The sequence below is a fragment of the Cyprinodon variegatus genome, unplaced genomic scaffold, assembly GCF_000732505.1.
Source record: "Cyprinodon variegatus isolate N-32 unplaced genomic scaffold, C_variegatus-1.0 Scaffold222, whole genome shotgun sequence".
Taxonomy (NCBI): Eukaryota; Metazoa; Chordata; class Actinopteri; order Cyprinodontiformes; family Cyprinodontidae; genus Cyprinodon; species Cyprinodon variegatus.
The window spans coordinates 341,238-360,944 of NW_015150675.1; the positions used below are offsets into that span (position 1 = coordinate 341,238).

At 37.1% G+C, this 19,707-nt stretch overlaps 1 protein-coding gene across 1 annotated transcript in view; it reads left to right on the forward strand.

The window, feature by feature from the left end:
• The window catches only part of LOC107088562 (neuroendocrine convertase 2-like), a 319,033-nt gene that overhangs the window by 202,545 nt on the left and 96,781 nt on the right, over nucleotides 1–19,707 (forward strand). Inside the window, exon 14 of the mRNA XM_015380822.1 lies at nucleotides 16,319–16,432. Within this exon, the coding sequence (XP_015236308.1) occupies nucleotides 16,319–16,432 (114 nt within the window). The remainder of the gene's footprint in view (nucleotides 1–16,318; nucleotides 16,433–19,707) is intronic.

Genomic DNA, 19,707 nt, shown 5'->3' on the forward strand with positions numbered 1-19,707 from the left:
TATATATATATATATATATATATATATATATGTTGGGTTTTACCAATTCTACACACACTACAATTAAATTAAGTGCATTTTTTTCTTGAATTGAGGAGGTAAGTGAGATACTTTTCCAATGGAATAAGACAATTTACATTTTGCATTGTCTTTTTTTTTTACTGCATATTATCTAATTATCTGATTCCAAGAGTAAAAATACTTTAGCCTTAATTTAGGAAATTTTTGCTTCTTTCTAGATCATTTTTGCAGTGCAGGAACAGATACCATTTTTATAATCATATTTATTTTTAATTCTACACTGCAAAAATTATCTAGATATAAGAAAAAATTTCTTAAATCAACTGTATTTACCCTTAATTTTAGTAGGTAAATGGGATGATTTGCCAATGGAATTAGGATTTTTACTCTTGAAATAAGATAATTAGATAATATAAACTTGTAATAAGACAATGCAGTTGCTTTTTCTTATTTTAAATGTAAATTATCTTGTTTCTTTTGGCAAAATGTCTCACATACCTCCTCAATTCAAGAGCAAATGCAATTAGTTTAGGAAAAAATTACTTATTTAGATTTTCTATTTTTTGCAGTGTAGAAATTATTTTAGTTTTAGACAAATGTTTCTTTCTGATTGACAGCAAAGCATATAGTGTTTCCATGAGATTGGATGTTGGTATAAAATATTTTTTTAAATCCAGTTTTATTCTGCAGCAAAAAAAAAAAAAAAAAGGAAAATTGGGTTGAGAGTCCATAACAGTATTGAAAAGGAGCGAGCACATTTGTTCGTTAGTTAATTAGTCTTTGAGGCAGACATCGTCTATTTTTAAAGCTAGGCTTCAAGCTTTCCTTTTTGATAAAGCTTATAGTTTGATTGGCACAGGTGTCCTGAGCTATCTCTACACTTATGCTGCTATAGGCTTAGACTGCTGGAGGACATAGATACCTATTTTCATCATTCTGCTTCATTCTATATTCTCCCACTCAGCAGAATTTGTTAAACTGTATCGGTTCCTAACAAATTGTTCTCTCTGTTTTTACTCATCATAGTAGCTTCATCTGGTCTGTTCCCGTTTGGCTGTGACAACATCCTGGAGAGAAATATCAGCTGTGCTTCTCTTGTTGTGACTGGCTCTATTTGCTCTCTTTCATCCTCTGACATGGCAGCTCGCTCAGAATTCATCTGCCTGGCTGTGTGTTTCTGGGATGGTCCGCCTGTGGATATGGTTGACAGTCGCCTTTTGCATCATATCCTCCTTCTGTACATCTGTTTCTGTCTCCTTGAACTCCAGTCGGCATCGGCAGATGGCCGCTCACACTGATTCTGGTTTTGCTGGAGGTTTCTTCCTGTTAAAGGGGAGTTTTCCTCTCAACTGTTGCTAGAAGCATGCTTGGTGTGATGGATAGCTTTCAAGTCAATGAGTCGATTTAACAACTCACACAAACAACTTTCCTTTTGTCTAATGCATCCAGAGAATATTTTACCAAAACTCTTGGGCATCATCACAATTTCTTTAGGGAAATGTAGGTTTGGCCTTTGTTTCCTATTTCAATCATCAACAGTTTTCAAGTCTGAAATCGAAACTGTTTTGTCTCTGGTTTGTCGTATTTATTGAGTCATAGATACTGTCAAGCTTTGCTTTAGATACAGTCCCTGGTTCATATGACATCCTGGATGAGTCATTGATGCCTTTTTGGACTCATTTTGGCATGTTAGACTCTAGTAGGAGGGTTCATCTCTGCTCCATGTTTTCTTCATTTGTGGATTTTTATTCTTATTCATAGGAATCACAAAACACTAGCCATGTTTTTAACCATTTCTGGGATGTAAATTACATCTTTGACCTTGACCTCCTTTATTATTATGTAATATATCATGAGGGCCAAATTGTTTTAAAAAGCTTTTCAACATTTAGCACATGAAATCATTGAAAGTTTATTTCCCTATGTAGTCAGATTATCTGTTATCTGTGTAGAATATTAGCTTATTTGTCTGAATAATTTCCCCTATACAACAAAGGAAACCAGCGCTGTTTAGCCTAAATGTGAGAGCTGCTTTCATAAAGTTATTCTTCAATGATTCTTCTTATTAAGTTCTCCCATGTGTCACTTGAAATCAATAATGTTGATTGCGAATCTGCTTTGCAAACTTATCACTAAGCACTAAGAGATGCATTTTAACACACATTTGTAATCCTCTAGCAGATATTTAGATTATGATGGCATATAACTTTATACATCGAATTTTTGATTCATTGGCCTAACAGTCTGACCATTTTATGTATAAAATTTAGTGGCTCTACGCTGCAGTGTCAGAGCGTCGCTGTCTGCCCACCTTTCTCTGGCCTCTCTCTTTCTCTTTTGTGTTGTGTTTCCATCCGTCTCCATCCATACATCTTGTCAAACAAATCTTCAAGCTGAAGCAATCCCTCACTCATTCTGTTTGTCAGTCATTCTCTGATCGTTTGTATCGCTCACTTTATCACTCTGTCAGCCTCTCTGTCACTTTATCTTTGTTTCTCTACATCCATTCATCAGTCTGACTATCTGTTTTCCGGAGATGAGCTGGACATTCAGCTTTTATGTGATTCCATCTGATTCTTTGCTTCTGCGGGTCACTTTTAGGTTATAGGTGTAATCAGCCTGACTAGAAAGATGGATCGTCTGCATGTCTATTCCACTTAAATACCTTTTAGCAGATATATATTTTGATATGCTATATCCCTGCAGTTTTTAAGCCGTCTCTTAAATAGTTTGTTATTTTATGTAGGTATTTTAGCTGCTCCTGGAAATTTTGTTGAAAACAGTTAATTGTACTTAATAGTGCTGTACATTGACAACAAAGCATCTCACTTTGTGTCATTTTGGTTTAAGGTGTCTAACCCACATGCAGAACACTCAGAGGCAGGAGAAAAGTTCAAAGATTTATTGATGAGTTTCAACACAATAAATGAACAGATCCAAAGGGAAACTCGTTTGGTCACGAGTGGGTTCTGAAAAGCACACTGATTAATCAGATCCAGGACTGGTCACGAGTGGGCTCACTGCAGAGGGGGACAGAGGGGTTAGCGGAGATCCAGGTATTTTGCAGGATGTGAGTGTGCAGGGCTGTACCTGTTCTGGAGTAGAGCAGAGCGGCAGAGGGGGGGAACCTTGAGAGTCTAGAGGCTGTCGGCAGGCTGAGGGCTAGGCGGAGGCAGAGCTTAGTTAGAGTGCTGGCAGATCACAGATTGGGGTTTCTTCCCAGAGTCTTCTGAGAGCGGGCAGGCAGATCTTTGACAGGAATAATTCTCCAGAGTTCTTCTGAGAACGGACAGGCAGATCACCGGCAGAGAAACTCTTCAGGGTTTCAGGTTTCAGGCAGCTTCAATCTAGGAAGCAGAGAGGAGAAAACAGATCAGGTTCAGGTTTTCAGGGAGTCAGAGGTTCAGACAGGCTGGTTGGCTCAGGCTTGCTAACTGTTACTGGCAAACACTCTGGCACTGGAGAGAAGTCCTCTGCCTCCTTAAATACGGATCTCCTGATGAGCAGATGAGCGACAGGTGGTGCAATCAGCTCCGGCTCCAGGAGATCTCATACGCCCTCTGGTGGAGAAAGTGGACAGACCTCCAGATTCCAACACCATGTTTGTTTAAATTACAATACATTTTTATTCCTCTTTTAATAAGCTGCCGTTTAGTTATTTTCATATTTTATTATTCAAATTTCTCTTTTTTTAGTTTGACTTTTATGAATTGCATTCTTTTCAATTTGCATTTTATGGTTCTCAATCTCTTGACTTAAAGCCCAATGCAAACATTCGCTGTAGACCATTAAACATGTTGTTGCTAACACCAAGCAGACCAATAGAAATGCATCTTCTCTCGTCACTCCAGAACAAATCCCAACCCCAGAAGTGCAGTAAATGTGACTTCTAAAACGCAATTTGGAAAAAATAAATATATTCGTAAAACTCAAAGTAAAAACGTCAAATTTGAAAAAAAATAAAATACAAGAACTTTAAAAAATGTTTAAAATTTGAAAAAAATAAAACATAAAAACACATCAAAGTTACTTTCAAATCCTTTTTTGGGGGTTTTTAGAACGGCCCCTTGGTATAAGAGGGGGTGAGTGTTTATGGAGGACCAGCTATGCCATAAATAGAAACATGGCGAGAAAAATAAAGCTTGACAAATAATTTATTTATTATTTTAATTTTGTAATTTATTTAGCAATTTATCATTAAACATATCAAGTTATAGTCTTATTTTAGTGTTTGTTATAACTTAACTATAATTTTATTTAATTTGTCCTCTTATTGTGCTAATCTTGTATTTTAACGTCTCTCTATTTTGTATTTGTTTCATAGAAGTAACCTTATTGATATATTTTTCCCAGTCCTTTTATATCTGTCCTACTGATTCCTTATAAAATCAAATAACTACAAAAAAGCTCAAATATGTTTTATTTATAATATGTTTGATAGAAGCTAATCATGTTGAATAATATAATATACTTCTTCCACATAAACTAAAGTTACACCACATTTCCAAAGTGCAGACAAGTGAATTTATGAACTAGATTATGAAACTAATTAAAATAACTATAAGTGATCTCATGCTCTAAGATGATTTTTTTCAGCGCTGTTGCTTCAGAAGATTTCAAAGACACTAAAAAATGACTTTGGTAAAGAAGATACAAAAAGTCCCCAAGTGAGCTATGGATTGATCGATGGTCAGTATGAACTTCTTACTGAGTTTGATCAAAGCTACAAAAGAATACAACTAAAAAAGGTAAAAGACTGTGGAGGGAATTTTGTTCCACTGTTGCTCCAAGCAAAGGAAATGTGTTGTAAATGGAAGTAAAAAAAAAAAAAAAAGAAAACACATTTTGTAAATTGAAATTTGAAAAGAAACGCAAATCAGATATGAAAACTTAAAAGTAACTTTTCTGTCTTCTTAGATTTCGTGGGATTTTTTTTTTCGCTTTTCTGTTTTTCAGTTTGAGTTTTATTAATCAGTCTTTTTACATTGATCACAAACCACGTTCTTTTCACCTCAAGCCAAGTAAAAACAGTGGCTCTTTATGCACACGTTGACCATTGATCAAAGCTGTAAAGCAAAAAATAAAACTAAAAAAAGTACAAATATAAAATCTGAAAAAAAAAAATCTGAAAAATCACATCAATCAAAAATAATATAAATAATTCTTGATTAAAACATTTTCCAAAAAAGTTTTCTTTACTTGTAACAGTAATGGAACAAAATGACCTCCATAAAAGTCCTGGATAGTGTGTGGGATGAACTGAACTTGAATGTAAACACAAAACACAGCTATGCACTTCATCTTTCAGGAGATAAAATGTGACAGCAGACTATGTAAACAGCAAAAAATTACCTTTTAAAAGAATTCATCCATCTTCTTCTGCTTATTGGTCAGGACCGTGGTGGGGATGGTGCCCCCCTCTAGCAATCTATGGGCGAAAGATAGGGTGCACTCTGAAAAGGTCACATGTCAACACAGAGACACACACCCATGCATGTACACCTAAGGACTTCTCAGAGACACCAATTATGCCAACAGTCATGTTTTTTGGCCGTGTGTAGGCAGAACGAGCACAGGGGGAACATGCAAACTCCCTGCAGGAATACCCTGGGCTGAGCATCAGCCCCAGGACCTTCTTGCTGCAAGGCAAAGGTGCTACAACCTGCATCACCATGCCGACAAGTGTTATTTAGTTATTCTTTTTTTTCTCAAATCTGTTCCTTTTAACTAAGTTATACACCCTTTACATTTCCAACATACCAAAAAGCAATGACCCCTGTGTGAATTTATGTATGAACACCTTTAATCAGGGGCAGAATAAAGCCTTTTTGATGAATGGTCTACTCTATTTGTTACACGAGTTAAGGTAAATCTAAAGGCTCTTTGTATGTAAAACTGTTACTTCCCAGAGCTACATTTCCTCACCCGCATCAGGAAGAGTGGCTATCAAATAATGCATGCGGGCATACAGTGGATGCATGCATAAACAAGTGCAATACAATTTGTTCGATGGCTTTTGACATACTCTGCATAAGATTTAAACAGTTTGAGAGATTTATTTGCTACGTTTTTGTTTCCCTCGGTTTATATACATGCAAATCAAGCACTACTTGTTTTGCAAAGTGGGAAACATGCACATTGAACAGATTAAGCTCTCGCAGAACCTAACTGCTGGTGTGTTCCAAGCACTTTCATAAATCGTATCCAGCAGCCTACACAGTTTTGAAGAACCACACATGCAGTGCTGCTGTATATCAACAGATGCAGACAAACAGATCCAGGCAGCCTGTGGCCTTAGGATCGTGCAAAACGTACACATGTACTGGTGCACGCTCCCACACGTACTCATTAGCGACAGAAATCAGAGCGAAATTGGTGTAGTGTGTTTAAGAGAGACTGCAGGCATGCAGTTATTGGACTTCGCTTAATTGATGGACCCATTAGTAACACTTGTTCCGATAACATGGGAAGAATCTCAGTCTGCGCACAGTCACTCCAAGTGGGCTCATTTAGGCTTAGAGAGCAGCATATTAAGAGGAGATTACAGAGCTGCATGGAGCTTGTTGCCTGTCCATGCCTTGCTACTGGGAGATTGATGTAGACAAACTGAGAACTGTGACAATCCATAGGGTAGGGAGACTAAGTATCTGCACTGACACAGACAGCATCTGATGCTTCTATGTTCATAGGTTTGTTTGAGAATACATTGCCTTGCAAAACATTTATGTATTGTTTCCATTTTTTTCTCCACATTTTGCATACTCATATTCTGCACCTAAATACTATTGCAACATATTTTTAACATATTACTTTCAGGCTGTCATATGTTGTGTGTTAAGTGGCCCTGTGTGGGGACAACAAATGAAAGTGTGATTTGAGTTCAACTCATTATTTTATTAAATATTTACTTGACAGGGACAATGCAAAAAACAAAATAGTGCTACAGTAGCAGCCATTCAAATGGCCCTTCCCAGTCAAATGCCAGAGCACCCCACATCCCTCCAACTCCCAGTGAAAAAATTTCTCCAACTTCCAGCCACTGGAGGGACCCCCTCTTGCATATTTTTTTACTCTGACTCCACCCTTTAACTGAATTACAGGATCTGACCAGGAGATGATGCTTCTCTTTTGATCTTAATGTCTAAAAATCCTGACAGAAAGAATATTTTATTACAAAGATTGATGTTTTAAAAGGAATTGTAGGGGACCGGTCAAAGACCCATCAAGGAAAGCGGGGACATTTTGAATTGCTACTACTGTACAACAAATCATGTGATTGAAGTCCCGCATGTTGAGTTGATAGCTAATATTGGTACTTAACTTTACCAATATTGTTTGGAGTTCTATATATAATATTTTATTGGAAACATAAACCTATTCAAACTGTAAAACATTGAAATCTTATACAATTCTAGCCAACTTAAAATTAAAAATTAATTCACCTTTGGTTTGTCCTTAATCAGCCTGGAAGAGAACATTTTAAAATGGTTCTTGACCGATTATAGTGAGTTCCAGAGCTTACAGACCTTCACAGAGAAGACCATCGGTCCAAAGCTGGTTCTTCAATATTGGGCTTTACAATCATGCTTTGAGGAGCTTCTAGTTACTTGGATGCTGTTCGGTTCAACATATGTACTTAGTGGCTCAGATGTTAAATAAATAATTCAGCTTTGAATAAATGTAAGCAAACAGACAACTCTGGCCCAGTCAGCGGCCCAGCAGCACCCCCCCCCCCCCCCCCCCCCCCTGTCTGTCCCTGCAAAAAACTGAACTGCAGTTGGACTCCTCCTGGATTCTGCCTTAAGGGGTGTGAATACTTTTTATGCCACTTTGTCTCTGCATTTATCAGTGATGAGGTCTTCGCTGGTTATCCCTGTAGTATACTACAGCAATATTGGCTGGGTTGATGTTTTTTTCTACACCCACACCAGTGTTCAATAGCTAAAATGAAACAGTGGGATTAAAAAACAACAAATTATAATCCACTGGGTGATGAGTTCGATGCTTCTTTAGTTACTTTTAAAATGCAAATAAAATAAAATGGACAGGCTCATGCTCAGTAAGGTTGGCATCAGCATGAATCAAAATGCCTAAAACTCACACGGTGACAAACGTCCATAATGCATTACAGAGCGAAGCTGTGGATGGTTTGGGTTGTTTGCTGCTCCTCATGAGCTCCATTCTGACCAACAAATAATACATAATGCATCTTGTCTCCTCTTTAGTTCTCAATAAACCCTGCTCATTGCTTGCCTCCTTCGGATTGCAGTTCATTTCCAACTCCTAAACCAAATTGTTTTCTAGGTTCTAGCTTTTTGAAGTTGGTTTTAAAAATAAACGAAAAGGCTTGGAGCTTACAATGCATTATCCATGTTTTGTAGTTCTTTGCCAAAAAAAACATTTATATGCATTTTTTTCTCAGTACAATTACCACTTTAATTCTGCACCACTCTGGATGTTCTGTGGATGTCTTAGTTTTTATGTCAAGGTTTTAAAAGCAAATATTTAAAATATAAAATTCTCAAGACGTTTCTCTTACATGCATTTAATAGTATTGGCTTTTTCAATTTGTAAACGTAGTCAAATAGCTGCACTCATTCATGTTACTCTCATTTATGCGTATTTAAACAGAGTTGATGGCAGTTCACACTTAACGAAAAGTATTTGTAAATTTTGTTTAGCCAACTGTTAAATGTTTTACTGTATGGTCCAAACTGCCCGGTATTACTAAAAATAACTGACAGGTACTGAAACTTCAAGTTTTCCTGGATGGAACATGCATAAAATCAAAGTGTGAATCTGTTGTTCACCTCTGAACAGAGAGCTGATGTCAGGAAGAGCTGCTGTTAATCCTTGTTTGCCATGTAAAAAAATACTAAGTTCTGTTAACAGTTGTCTGAAAATATGTGCTCCATTCTTTTTAGTGCATTACATGGTCAAATAGATAGAATAACATGGCTATATGGTGGGATGGGGTGGGGAGGGGGCATGAAGTGGCATGCCTCCAAACGATCAAGAGCTGACAGTGTTTTCCACTGAGCCCTGATCTCTCTGTGTTCAGTTCAACCCTTTCATTTCTACCATCTTCTTGATTGTACATATTTGGCGTTTTCTCCCCCTCGGCTGGACACTTTGTCCTCATCCTCTCTCGCTCTTTCTCCTCATGCCAGTCCTCTTCCTCCTCCTTCTCTTTGCTGCCTGGACCCACTGTGAGTGATAAATTATTCGTGGGCATGCTCTGAGGGCCCAGGGGCTGTTCATTCCTGTACACAGAGGACTTGCATTGATCCAGCCTCTGGTTCAACTTAATTGGAAACCCAGTTACACCAGCTACAGACATACTCCCCCACACAAACCCAGAGCATGCACACTTGCTCAAACATGTGCTTTTAGACGTGCTATGGATGACAAGCGGTAATAATAAACACATATGGTGTATTTGACCAGATTCACTCTACGATAATACAACAGTAAATAGACTAGGTGTGTGCTTGATACACGTAATCTTGTTTATTCAACACATGGACACATTTAAAATTGACAAAGGGGTTATTCTTCTAAAGATATTTAAGATTTAACAGCTACATTACATATTTCTTTCTCCTAGAGCGTAAAAACAAATACATATCCTGAAATGAGGATAATTATGCTTCCAAATAACAGAATACGTAGATAAACCTCTGCTCACACACGAATGTGCACACATGCATGCATTTTGTGAGGCTAAAGTGGAGTAACAGTTCACAGTGGAGCAATACGGAGACCCAGGTTTATCGATTCGACTGAGACACTGGCTATCATACGGCTAATAGATTACATCAGACACATCGGAGTGGCCCAGTCAATGAGGCCTGATCCTATTAACTGGGGATTTGTAAACAGTTGTGTGCTCACTGTGACGGCTGCTGTAGTGCTTTGTGAGCCTTATCGAGGGGGAAGACGGCTGTAAAGGTCTGCAGGATACTCATACATGGTTGCCTTCAATTTTTTACGAGCCATTGATCAGCTAGCCGAGGTTTCTATTCATCACCATAGCGGTTAAGCTTTTGTGTTTTGTTTGTCAGAATGAAATAATTAGTACACGGATGTTTCATTGAACTTCATGAAAATCAGTCCAGATAGAAAAGGCTGCCAAGGACATAAAAAAAAAAAAAATAAATAAAAAAATCTGGAAACAGATTCCATCTCTCCAAAGATTGTGATTCCTAAAGTTCTGGTCTATCCATGTTCTCCCTTCCATGTCTTTGAGGATTTATGGTGGCCATTGATGCAGCTAATAAATACATTCCCTAACAAAAGTCTTGTCACTTATTAATTTTTTTATAGAAACAGTAGCTTATAACCGGACTTTTATGAATTCATTGGTTTTAGAAATGGCTCATATATGTTGAGTCAGAATTCAGTACTTATGAGCCATTTTGGAAGACACCATAGAATCTCGATGAACTCTAGGAGGCATGTAAGACTGCTTTCTGCTTTCTTTACTATTGCAGACTTCATCAATAAATTATATGAATCATTGTGAGACCGCATTGATGCAGTCTATCAAGCTTATGAAAGTCATACAATATAATAAATATGGATCTCACCACACCACTACTTAATTCCCTAATGTTGTGCACTTTTTTATATTTGGAGTAAATTGTTGTTTAATTTATTACTTTCTATAGGCGACAGAACATTTGTCTTGTCAAAATCAGACCTATCTGTGTTAGGGTTAGGTGTAGGGTTAGGGTTATGATCAATCTTTCTTTAGTGAAGCAAATTTGATTTGGTAAATTGAACATAATTTGGGAGGGTTTTATTTTGTATAAGCTAGTTTAAATTATGTGTTGATAAAGATTAAGTTATGGTATTGCTTGGCTGTCTAATTCAGCTGATCAATTTATTGACCACTGATGGAACACAGAAAAGTTGTTCCAACACATCTGAGTTAAATATTTGAATCGCTACTTTATCATAGCGATCCATTGTGTTTATTCAGGTTTTTTTGGAACAGGGATGCATGTAAAGGCTGTAGGGCAGTAGCTTTTAAGGACTAGGGTTTTCAGAGTCCTTGTCACACACTGATGCAGCGCCTGCAGATGAAGTTGCTTATTGCTGCAGGTCATCACCGATTTAGTGGTAAATAGTCATCATACAATGTCTATAAATCAAAAGTTGATGTTTTACCAAAGTTTTAGGTCCACTTCGCATAGTGTGTCAGAAGAGAGTCAGAAGAGTTTAAAGAGTTTAAAATGTAATTAACATTTGACAACACTGTCACTCAATAAAAAGATTAAATTCCATCTGAAACCCCTTGAAAATGGTTATTATAAATTAATTTCTAATGGTTTGGGAAATAATCAACCAGGAAAGCCATTACCAACAAACAGAAGGGTAAAGAAACTTATTACATTTACTTGAGTATTTTGAAGATCTGTACTTTGCTGAATACTTTTTCTTTTTTAATCAAGACTCTTACTTTTATTCTGTTGGAATAGAAAAATAAAAATTGTTCACAATATTAATGCAAATTAAGATATGATCAGAATATCATGATCATGACTCTAATTGCTGACCTATTGTTAATTTCATTCACCTGCCTTACTATGCCTGGTTTCCAATTACCATTCATCTCACCCACCTGCTCCTGATGCTTTAAATACATCTCAGTCCCAGCTATCGGGGCCAGATAATTGACTTGGAGATTGTTTTGCTTAGTTTGACTTGGATGCCAGTGGTGAGAGAGGTTTTTAGTATTGTCGTAGTGTTACCTTGATATGTGCTTTAGAATGGCTCAAAAACCAATGTTTAAAACCTTGCAGGTCAGCCTGAAGCCCACTGCTCTCATTAACCCATAAAAAAGAAAAAAGAAAAAAACAAACGTCAGTTTAGGTGTTTTATAAGTTTAGATTTTATAATGAAAAAAATGTTCTCTTCTTTCTTTTCATATATTTTTATTTATGTATAACATGAATGCATAAAAACCAAATTTTATTTTAGTGTTTAAAGTAACAGATTATAATTAAAATGGTCTCCAGACCTTTACTGGTTGAAGATTTTCTTTATTCGGACTCCGTTGATTTTTAATTGGTTACCCCTGGCCTAGGGTGTCTATTAGATGATGATTTTATATTACTGCACTTACGGTAATTTCTTCTGGAATATTTAACTGTGACAAAAAATAGCAAATTCAGAAGAAATCTATGTGTAGGAAGGTCATTTTTACTGTATTGTTATTTTAAATTATACTTGTTGAAACATTTCTAATAATCAATGGCTTATTATAAATTTATTCATATTCATATAGAAAGTCACAAGTAATCAAAGTGTTGTTCTTAATAATTAAAGGCTGAAATCCTTTAGTCTCAGTGCAGTTGTTTTATAGAACGGGACCTTTTGTAAAAAGAAGCAGAAACTCAGCTAAAGGTTCAGTTCATCTAGAGTCCATTACAGCAGAAGTAATTCCTGTGTTTAACCAGCACCATGGTATGCAATGGTTGTGAAGTTTTCAGACTAATTTTGCAGTCTAAACCTATTCACATTCCCTTCAGGGGTTGTGCTGCAAAGAGGAGAGAGAACTCTAAAAGAGAAGGAGATAGCTATGTTCTCAGCCAACAGTGTGCTTTTAAGAGTAAAACGACTTCTCCAAAATAAATAGATCTGTGTCACAGACTGCCAGGAGAGAGAAAAGCCCTCGGTTCAATAATTAATTCCTGAGTCGAGGGTTTTGGAGTGCCACTGATTGGGCTGATTTTTTATTTTTTTCTAATTCTGTTATGATACAAAGGAGGCCGTTTGAAGTAATTTGTCCCAGAGAGAGCAGCTTGGAATACCATACATGCTTTGATTTAGCAAAGCAAATTTAATTTTGTTTGCTTTATGCAAACCAGCCGGGGCCGCGGGGCTTTCTCTGATTCCACCAGAGGGGTGATGGTGGTGGTGGTGCTTATGATAGAGGTGGGGGAGTGCACACAGCAGAATCACGCTGCTGCCACTAATATCCAACACGCACGCTCACACGCCGCCGCGTGCAGGGAGCAGCAACAGTTCAACAGCACCAAGCTCACTCCACTCATAAACACGCACATTCTCCAATCCCTTTGAAATTAAGGCTTAAAATAATTGTTTGTGCTTTGTGTTTTGTTTCATTCCATCCATCTATTATTAGTGTTACTGGTATTATTCCTATCATGTTGTTTTAGTTGCCTCTTGCTGTGGTTTTGTTTTATGCTCTTGATGAAAGCTTCTTTCCTCACTTTGGTTCTGCTTAGTTTTTCAAATACGTGAATGGAATCCATCGGTTTATATCTGTGCCTGGTGCTTTCTGAACACCCAAGAGCAGAATAATGAAGAGGGTACTTGTTATCTTGTTCTTTGACAAGGTCTTTCCTTCCCACCTTATTAGAAAGTTTCACCAGTGAAACTATGAAGACCTACCTACAGTGGAAGATGTATACAGATGCAGTGTTAATATTAAAACGGAGAAATGATTGGGATTTGTGTTGTTTTTTATTTTTATGATTTCCTGTTAGAAACATGGTGTTAGCAGTCGTGCTGTGTGAAATATGTTTTTTCATATCTCACAAGGAAATAGAAGCTAGAAAGATTTTTGGAGTTAAATACTGATAAAGCCTGGAAGAAAACCTTTCAGAGGTTGCAGAAGGCTCGATACTCAGGTGGAGGTTGGAGATCGACCCGAAGCAAACAGCCAGAGCTAAACTGCAAGGCAATGGTTTAGATCAGTGATTCCCGAATTTGGGGTAGGAGAAGCCAGAGTGGGGGGGGATCGCAAGTTGATTTCCAGAAATAAAATTAAAATTTTAAAACGATTAGAAATAGCGACCGATCCTTAAAGACAGCGTTTACTTCTAAGACGCTGGCTGAGTTTTGGATTTCAGTTGAGCTGGAATAACCACGGCTATACAGGGTGGCTTTTGATGTGCTGATGCCGTTTGGCAGTACCTACTTTTGCGAAAATACTTTCTCTGCACTGATGTACCTTAAGAATAAATACAAATGGTGACTGAATGTGGAGGATGATCTCTGAGTAGCGGTCTCCGACATTAAACCGAGATTGGACTTGCTGTGCTCCAAACATATCGCATGTCCATCCTATTAGGAGAGGTTAAGTTCAGATTAAAGTAATGAGTAAATTACTGTAGAATAATGTTATGGATGTTGTTTATTTTTTTTGTCAATATGCTCATGTTTGGATATGCCTATAGTGTGTGCGCGGTTGCCCGCAATGTCTATAGTCATTTAAGTGGGGGAGTCGCAAGCCCCTTGCACCATCACCTTGGGGGACGTGGGCTGAAAGTTTTGGGAACACCTGGTTTAGATCAAAGCACATTTGTGAGTCAGTCAAAGACAAGAACCACAAGAAATTGAAATTTATGCCAAAACTGGAATTTGTATGCAAGCAGAGATTTTCATTCAAATGTACCAAATAAGGTCAAAGTCCCTGGATGGTAATAACCTCCAAAAGAGCTGCACCTGTAATTGGAGCAAAAGTATAAATAATTAATTATTGACTGAAGCTTGCTGAATACACTTTCACCTTTCACTTTCTACGGTTCCAAACAGTTTTTTAATTCTTTTCAAATGATGCATCTTTTCCACACCACGCAGCTATGCACTACCTTTACCTGATCATGCATATCAAAATTTATGCAAAAAAAGTAAATTGTGGCAAAATGTCAAATACTTCATAATATATAAAAGCCACTGCATTAGGGCTAACAATACTCAAACACTGTTTCTATATACAACAGCTTAAGTTAAAGATCCACCAATAAATGAATGACAGATGAATTTTTTTAAAGCTGATGCCGATTATTCTCTCATTATCTGTTCGATATATAAACTTCCAATTTTTGTGGGGGGGGATTAATGCTTTTTCTTCCTCCATTTACATGATAAAAAGAAATAATGTTAACAAATGTAAAATAGGTCTTAGTTAAAACAAAAAAAAGTGAATAGACAAACAAAGCATTAACAACTGATAGTAGAAGAGTGGCAATGCAGCTGCTTCACCTGATCTCATCGCATGGCTGCTGAATAAGTGAATGAATCAGAAAATAGATTTATGTAATGCTCAAAGCTAATACAAGAAAAAAAAATATTGAACAGATATATCGGTTGACCGACGTATCAGTACATGTCTAATATCGATATGAAAGACCAGCATCTTTTTGCCGCAGTTCATTTTTGATTTCTGGACTATATGCACATTAAAAAAGTAATTACTCAGACAACCTTATAAGATTGTCAAACCGCTACATTTGGGTAATTTATTTTGCATTCATTTGTATATTAATTGAAATTTTAAGCATTTGTGATTCTGTTAAGAAAGCATGTCCCATGTTGAGATCGAAAAGGGTGAGTTGTTTTATGCTAACTTAATCGTCATTTTTGACCTCCATAGTATTCAGAATTGGATTAAATAATTTCCTTGGTATCTCTGTCGTGTTTAAAGTCCCAATTTTTCCTAACCTTTGCTAGCTTTGACATTGATGGTAGAAATTAGGGCTAAAAGTGTTGCTTTGCTTTCAGAGCCGTCCTTCTCTCCAGCTGTGCCCCCAGAGTGTGTCTGTCTGTGGGCAGATGTTGAAGCTGAGATCAGTGGCATTTCTCCTCAGAAATAAAAATGATCAGGCAGCTGAAGAGTTTTCATTCAAATCATTTTCTTAGAGAACAATAAAGAGTGGATAAAGCTGGAAAAAAAAACTAATTTCCTTTATACTTTTCATAGGATGGAAGGAAAAAAAAACCCCGGTTGACGACCCTTTGGTCTTTTGTTATAGAAAACTGAGCTAATATCCTCCAGCTCTCTGCGCAGTTTAAAGGTCTTAATTGGATTCCATTAGTATATTGCTTGACATGACACTTGAGTCGGCTCTATTAGAATTCCCCTGCTTGGGATTAAAAAGAGGACTTTTGCTGCATTTGGCTCTTCTGACTCTTTTGTAAAGAATCAGATATTCTTTGTTGGATTCACAGTTTTTAGTGACACCATTATCAGTAATGTAGCCCTGACCTAAAGAGGCCCTTTTATGTATAGAGCACCTGCTTTTAAGGGTATAGTGTCTCTTTGCAGCAGCTTATGCATCAATAAATCTTTGCAGCGATCCAGTAAAAGCTCTACATGGGAGCTTGGTTATTGTAATCTAAGCCTACAGAAACACATGCACCTCTTTGTTTGATTCCCATCACGCTGTCTGACAAAGTTTAAATGTTTCCTCAATGAATCGATGGATGGGTTTGTTTAGGTGACATGTTTTTTTTCTTCCTGTTTTTCTCTCTCTTGCATCAGTCCATTGTTGACATGGAGAGATGTTCAACATCTGATCGCCATGACAGCCAAGATTCCAGACCCTGAGGAGGTGGGCTGGACTATCAATGCAGCAGGATACCATGTTCACCACAGGTACTGTGATAAGACCCCACACACACATCTGCATTTATTATAATGAGGTACCAAATGTTAAAAATGCACTTCTTCTACTTAATTTGTCTTCCTTTTTGTCTTGTTCTCAAGCCAAGCTAACCTAATCACTTATAATGATATACTGATAAGACTAAATACATATCATATTTCAGAGAAATGGGGCATATCCTCCTGTTGTTTAAAAGAAAAGTACTTTATTTCTCTTTGAAGTTTGTATTTTTTAATAACCTGGTGTTAATTAATTTAACATGTTAACTCTTTGCATTTACGTCACCTAATAACGTAGGACATGCCTAGAAAAAACCTGAGGTATTGAAGAGAGGGACTGTGATTGTTTTTCTTAGTAGTTTTTTAATTAGGCTGCCTCACCTGCACATGGTGCTGCTATTTTTGCCAGAACCACCAGCGAAACTTGAAAGCTGTAAACTGAACAGTCACAACATCCAGATTTTCAATTTTTTTTACTAAAACCAGCTATAGTTGCTTAAAAACCCTGCTGTATTAGGGCATTTATCTTCTGATTTATGCATATATGTACATTATCACATTGTACATTGTGCACATAAGATCAATCACTGCTAGTGACTGGGCTGCATATATTAACATAGATGATCAAATAGGATAGAAGTTTAAATGGACAATATCTAAATGACAAAACTACTCCTCAAAGTGATATTAGGCTGAAAGCAGTCTGTTTTTTTGACAATAATTAAAACAGGCTGTTTTGACGTCAGGACCCTGTGCAAAGATACCTGGGTTCAAACCCAAGCCAGCTATCTTTTTGTATGGAGTTTACATTGTCTCCCTATGCATTTTTTGGGCCCTTTCCTGGTACTCCATCTTCCTTTAATATTAAAATAAAAAAAATTGGTTGGGTAAATGGTTCCCCTACATTGTCCTTAGCAATTAGTGTTTCCTTAGATGGTTGTATGTAGAGTAGAGACTGACACGGGAGTGGATTTTCACTCCTGTCCCGTCCCACTCCCACAGAAAAAAATTGTGTCCCGTCCCGATCCCGAGCCAGAGTAAATTCTAAATCCTGTGTAGTTTTTTTTGACTCGCAATATAGTGTAGGCTTCAAGGAAAAAAACTACAAAATGGCGGCGCAGTACTGGATTTTTTTTTTCTTTCTATTTTATTTTATTTTTTGGCATCGATCCTAGTTTTTTTTAGTTACTATTGGTTTGCTCCCGCTCCCGTCTGCTCCCATTAATGTTTAATCCTGTACCGTCCCAATCACGTGATCGTTACTAATACTGACTCCCATCCCACGGGAATCCCGTAACCCGTGGGATTCCCGAAAAAATGTCAGTTTCTAATGTAGAGCTCTGCAATGCGGCAGCTGAGAAATGACCATATCACCATATCAGCCTATCATATTAAAACCATATTGATAATCATCTGATTCCATTTATTTCATTCAAACAATAGCTTCAAAGCTCAATTAAACAACAATACACACACAATGGATCTTGAATGAAAAGAAAGAAGAATAATTTCAAAACAACTCTGCTGCATCAGTTCTGTTACAGTACTTGCATCCATATTTTCTCAGTTATTCATACTTTATTTACATTGTATAATATTTACGGTATTATATATGTATTTAAATGTTCAAAACAGCTGGCTTCCACTACTGTGTTTAGCTGAAAACTACATTAACAGCTTCCTATGCCACCTCTGTTCTCGTTCCACTGTAGGGAAAACAGCTTTACATTAGCTCGATATGAAGGTCTTTGGCATCTACAGCCACACATATCTTACTGTGCTGTTTACAGGTGATCATAGAGCAAACAGGACAAAGAAAACGAAAATAGGATAGGAAGAAGAAACATGAATCAGATCAGGACAGGGTTCACAGACTGATTGATTTTTAGCATGCCACTATAAAAGATGGAGAGTATTACAGCCTTATGAGAGCATATTACAAAACAGTTCACTCAAATGGCAGATTTACACTTCACTGTCTTTGATAGAAGTGAAAATTTGCAGGAAAAGGGATACTGTACAATAGTTAACATTATATATACATATATATATATATATATATATATATATATATATATATATATATATATATATATATATATGTGTGTGTGTGTGTGACTTCTTTGATAGTGACAGCAGAAGGTGGATGTGAGGGCCAAATGATCCTGAAGGGGCAGCACCACTCAAAAACCACCTTATGCAGAGAAAAAAAAAAAGCTTGGAAATTATCTCATGTTGAAAAGTTGATAATTTGTGAGAATAAAAACTCAATGTTCAGTTTCATACTAATATGTTTTCTGATACTAATAATACAAATTTGAAAGAAAAAAAAACACGTTTAAAATCATTAAGAAACTTTCTTATGTCATGAATTAGATATTTATATTCTCGTAAATTTACAATTTATGGCACAGTTATGGATATTTTCCTATCTGTTATGGTTTCATGGAGGATCTTTTGCTATATCGGAGTGAATTCTTCCAGGGGGCAGATTTGCCCTCTACTAAGGCTGTGTGGAAGAAGCTTCAAAATGGCTGCCTCAAGGAGGTGCTTTGATGCTACTATAACTAATATGTGTAAAAAGTCATCTTTGCTCCCTTTTTTCCTGTTTTGTTTTGTTAGGTAAACCTCAAAGCCTTTTGGCAGAAATCCTAGACTTAACATTTATTTCTTAATATAAAACTATCAATGCCCAAAACATGAAACTTGAAAAGTAAGTTTCACCCTCATCCCTCGCCTTTAAATTAGTTATAGTTATGAATGCAATATTTTGAATATATGTGATTTGAATTCAATTTCAATTGAACTAGGCTCAGTGTGAACGGCCATCTGCAGAGGCCAACTGGGGTTCAAGGAGACATAGGCTGATACAGAAAAAGAAGCAATGATACAAAAGGCGGCCCGGTCCAGGAAACACACAGCCAGGCAGAGGAGCTCTGAGCCAGCTCCCATGTCAGAGGATGAAAGAGAGCACACACATTCAGTCACAGTCAGAGAAACAGGACTACACTGACAAACAGGCCAAGCTTCAACATCTACAGTATAAACATACTGTAGGTGTTGATGGCAGCAGCACAGCTGATATTTCCTTCCAGAACGGTGTCACAGCCAAACAGGAACAGACGAGGCAAAGCTACTATGAGAAAAAGCAAAGAGAGCAGAATGTTAGAGCCTGAAATGACAAATTCTGCAGAGTGGGAGAATAGATAGGAATAAGCAGAATGATAAAAAGTTGGTCCCTATGTCCTCCAGCAGTCTAGGCCTAT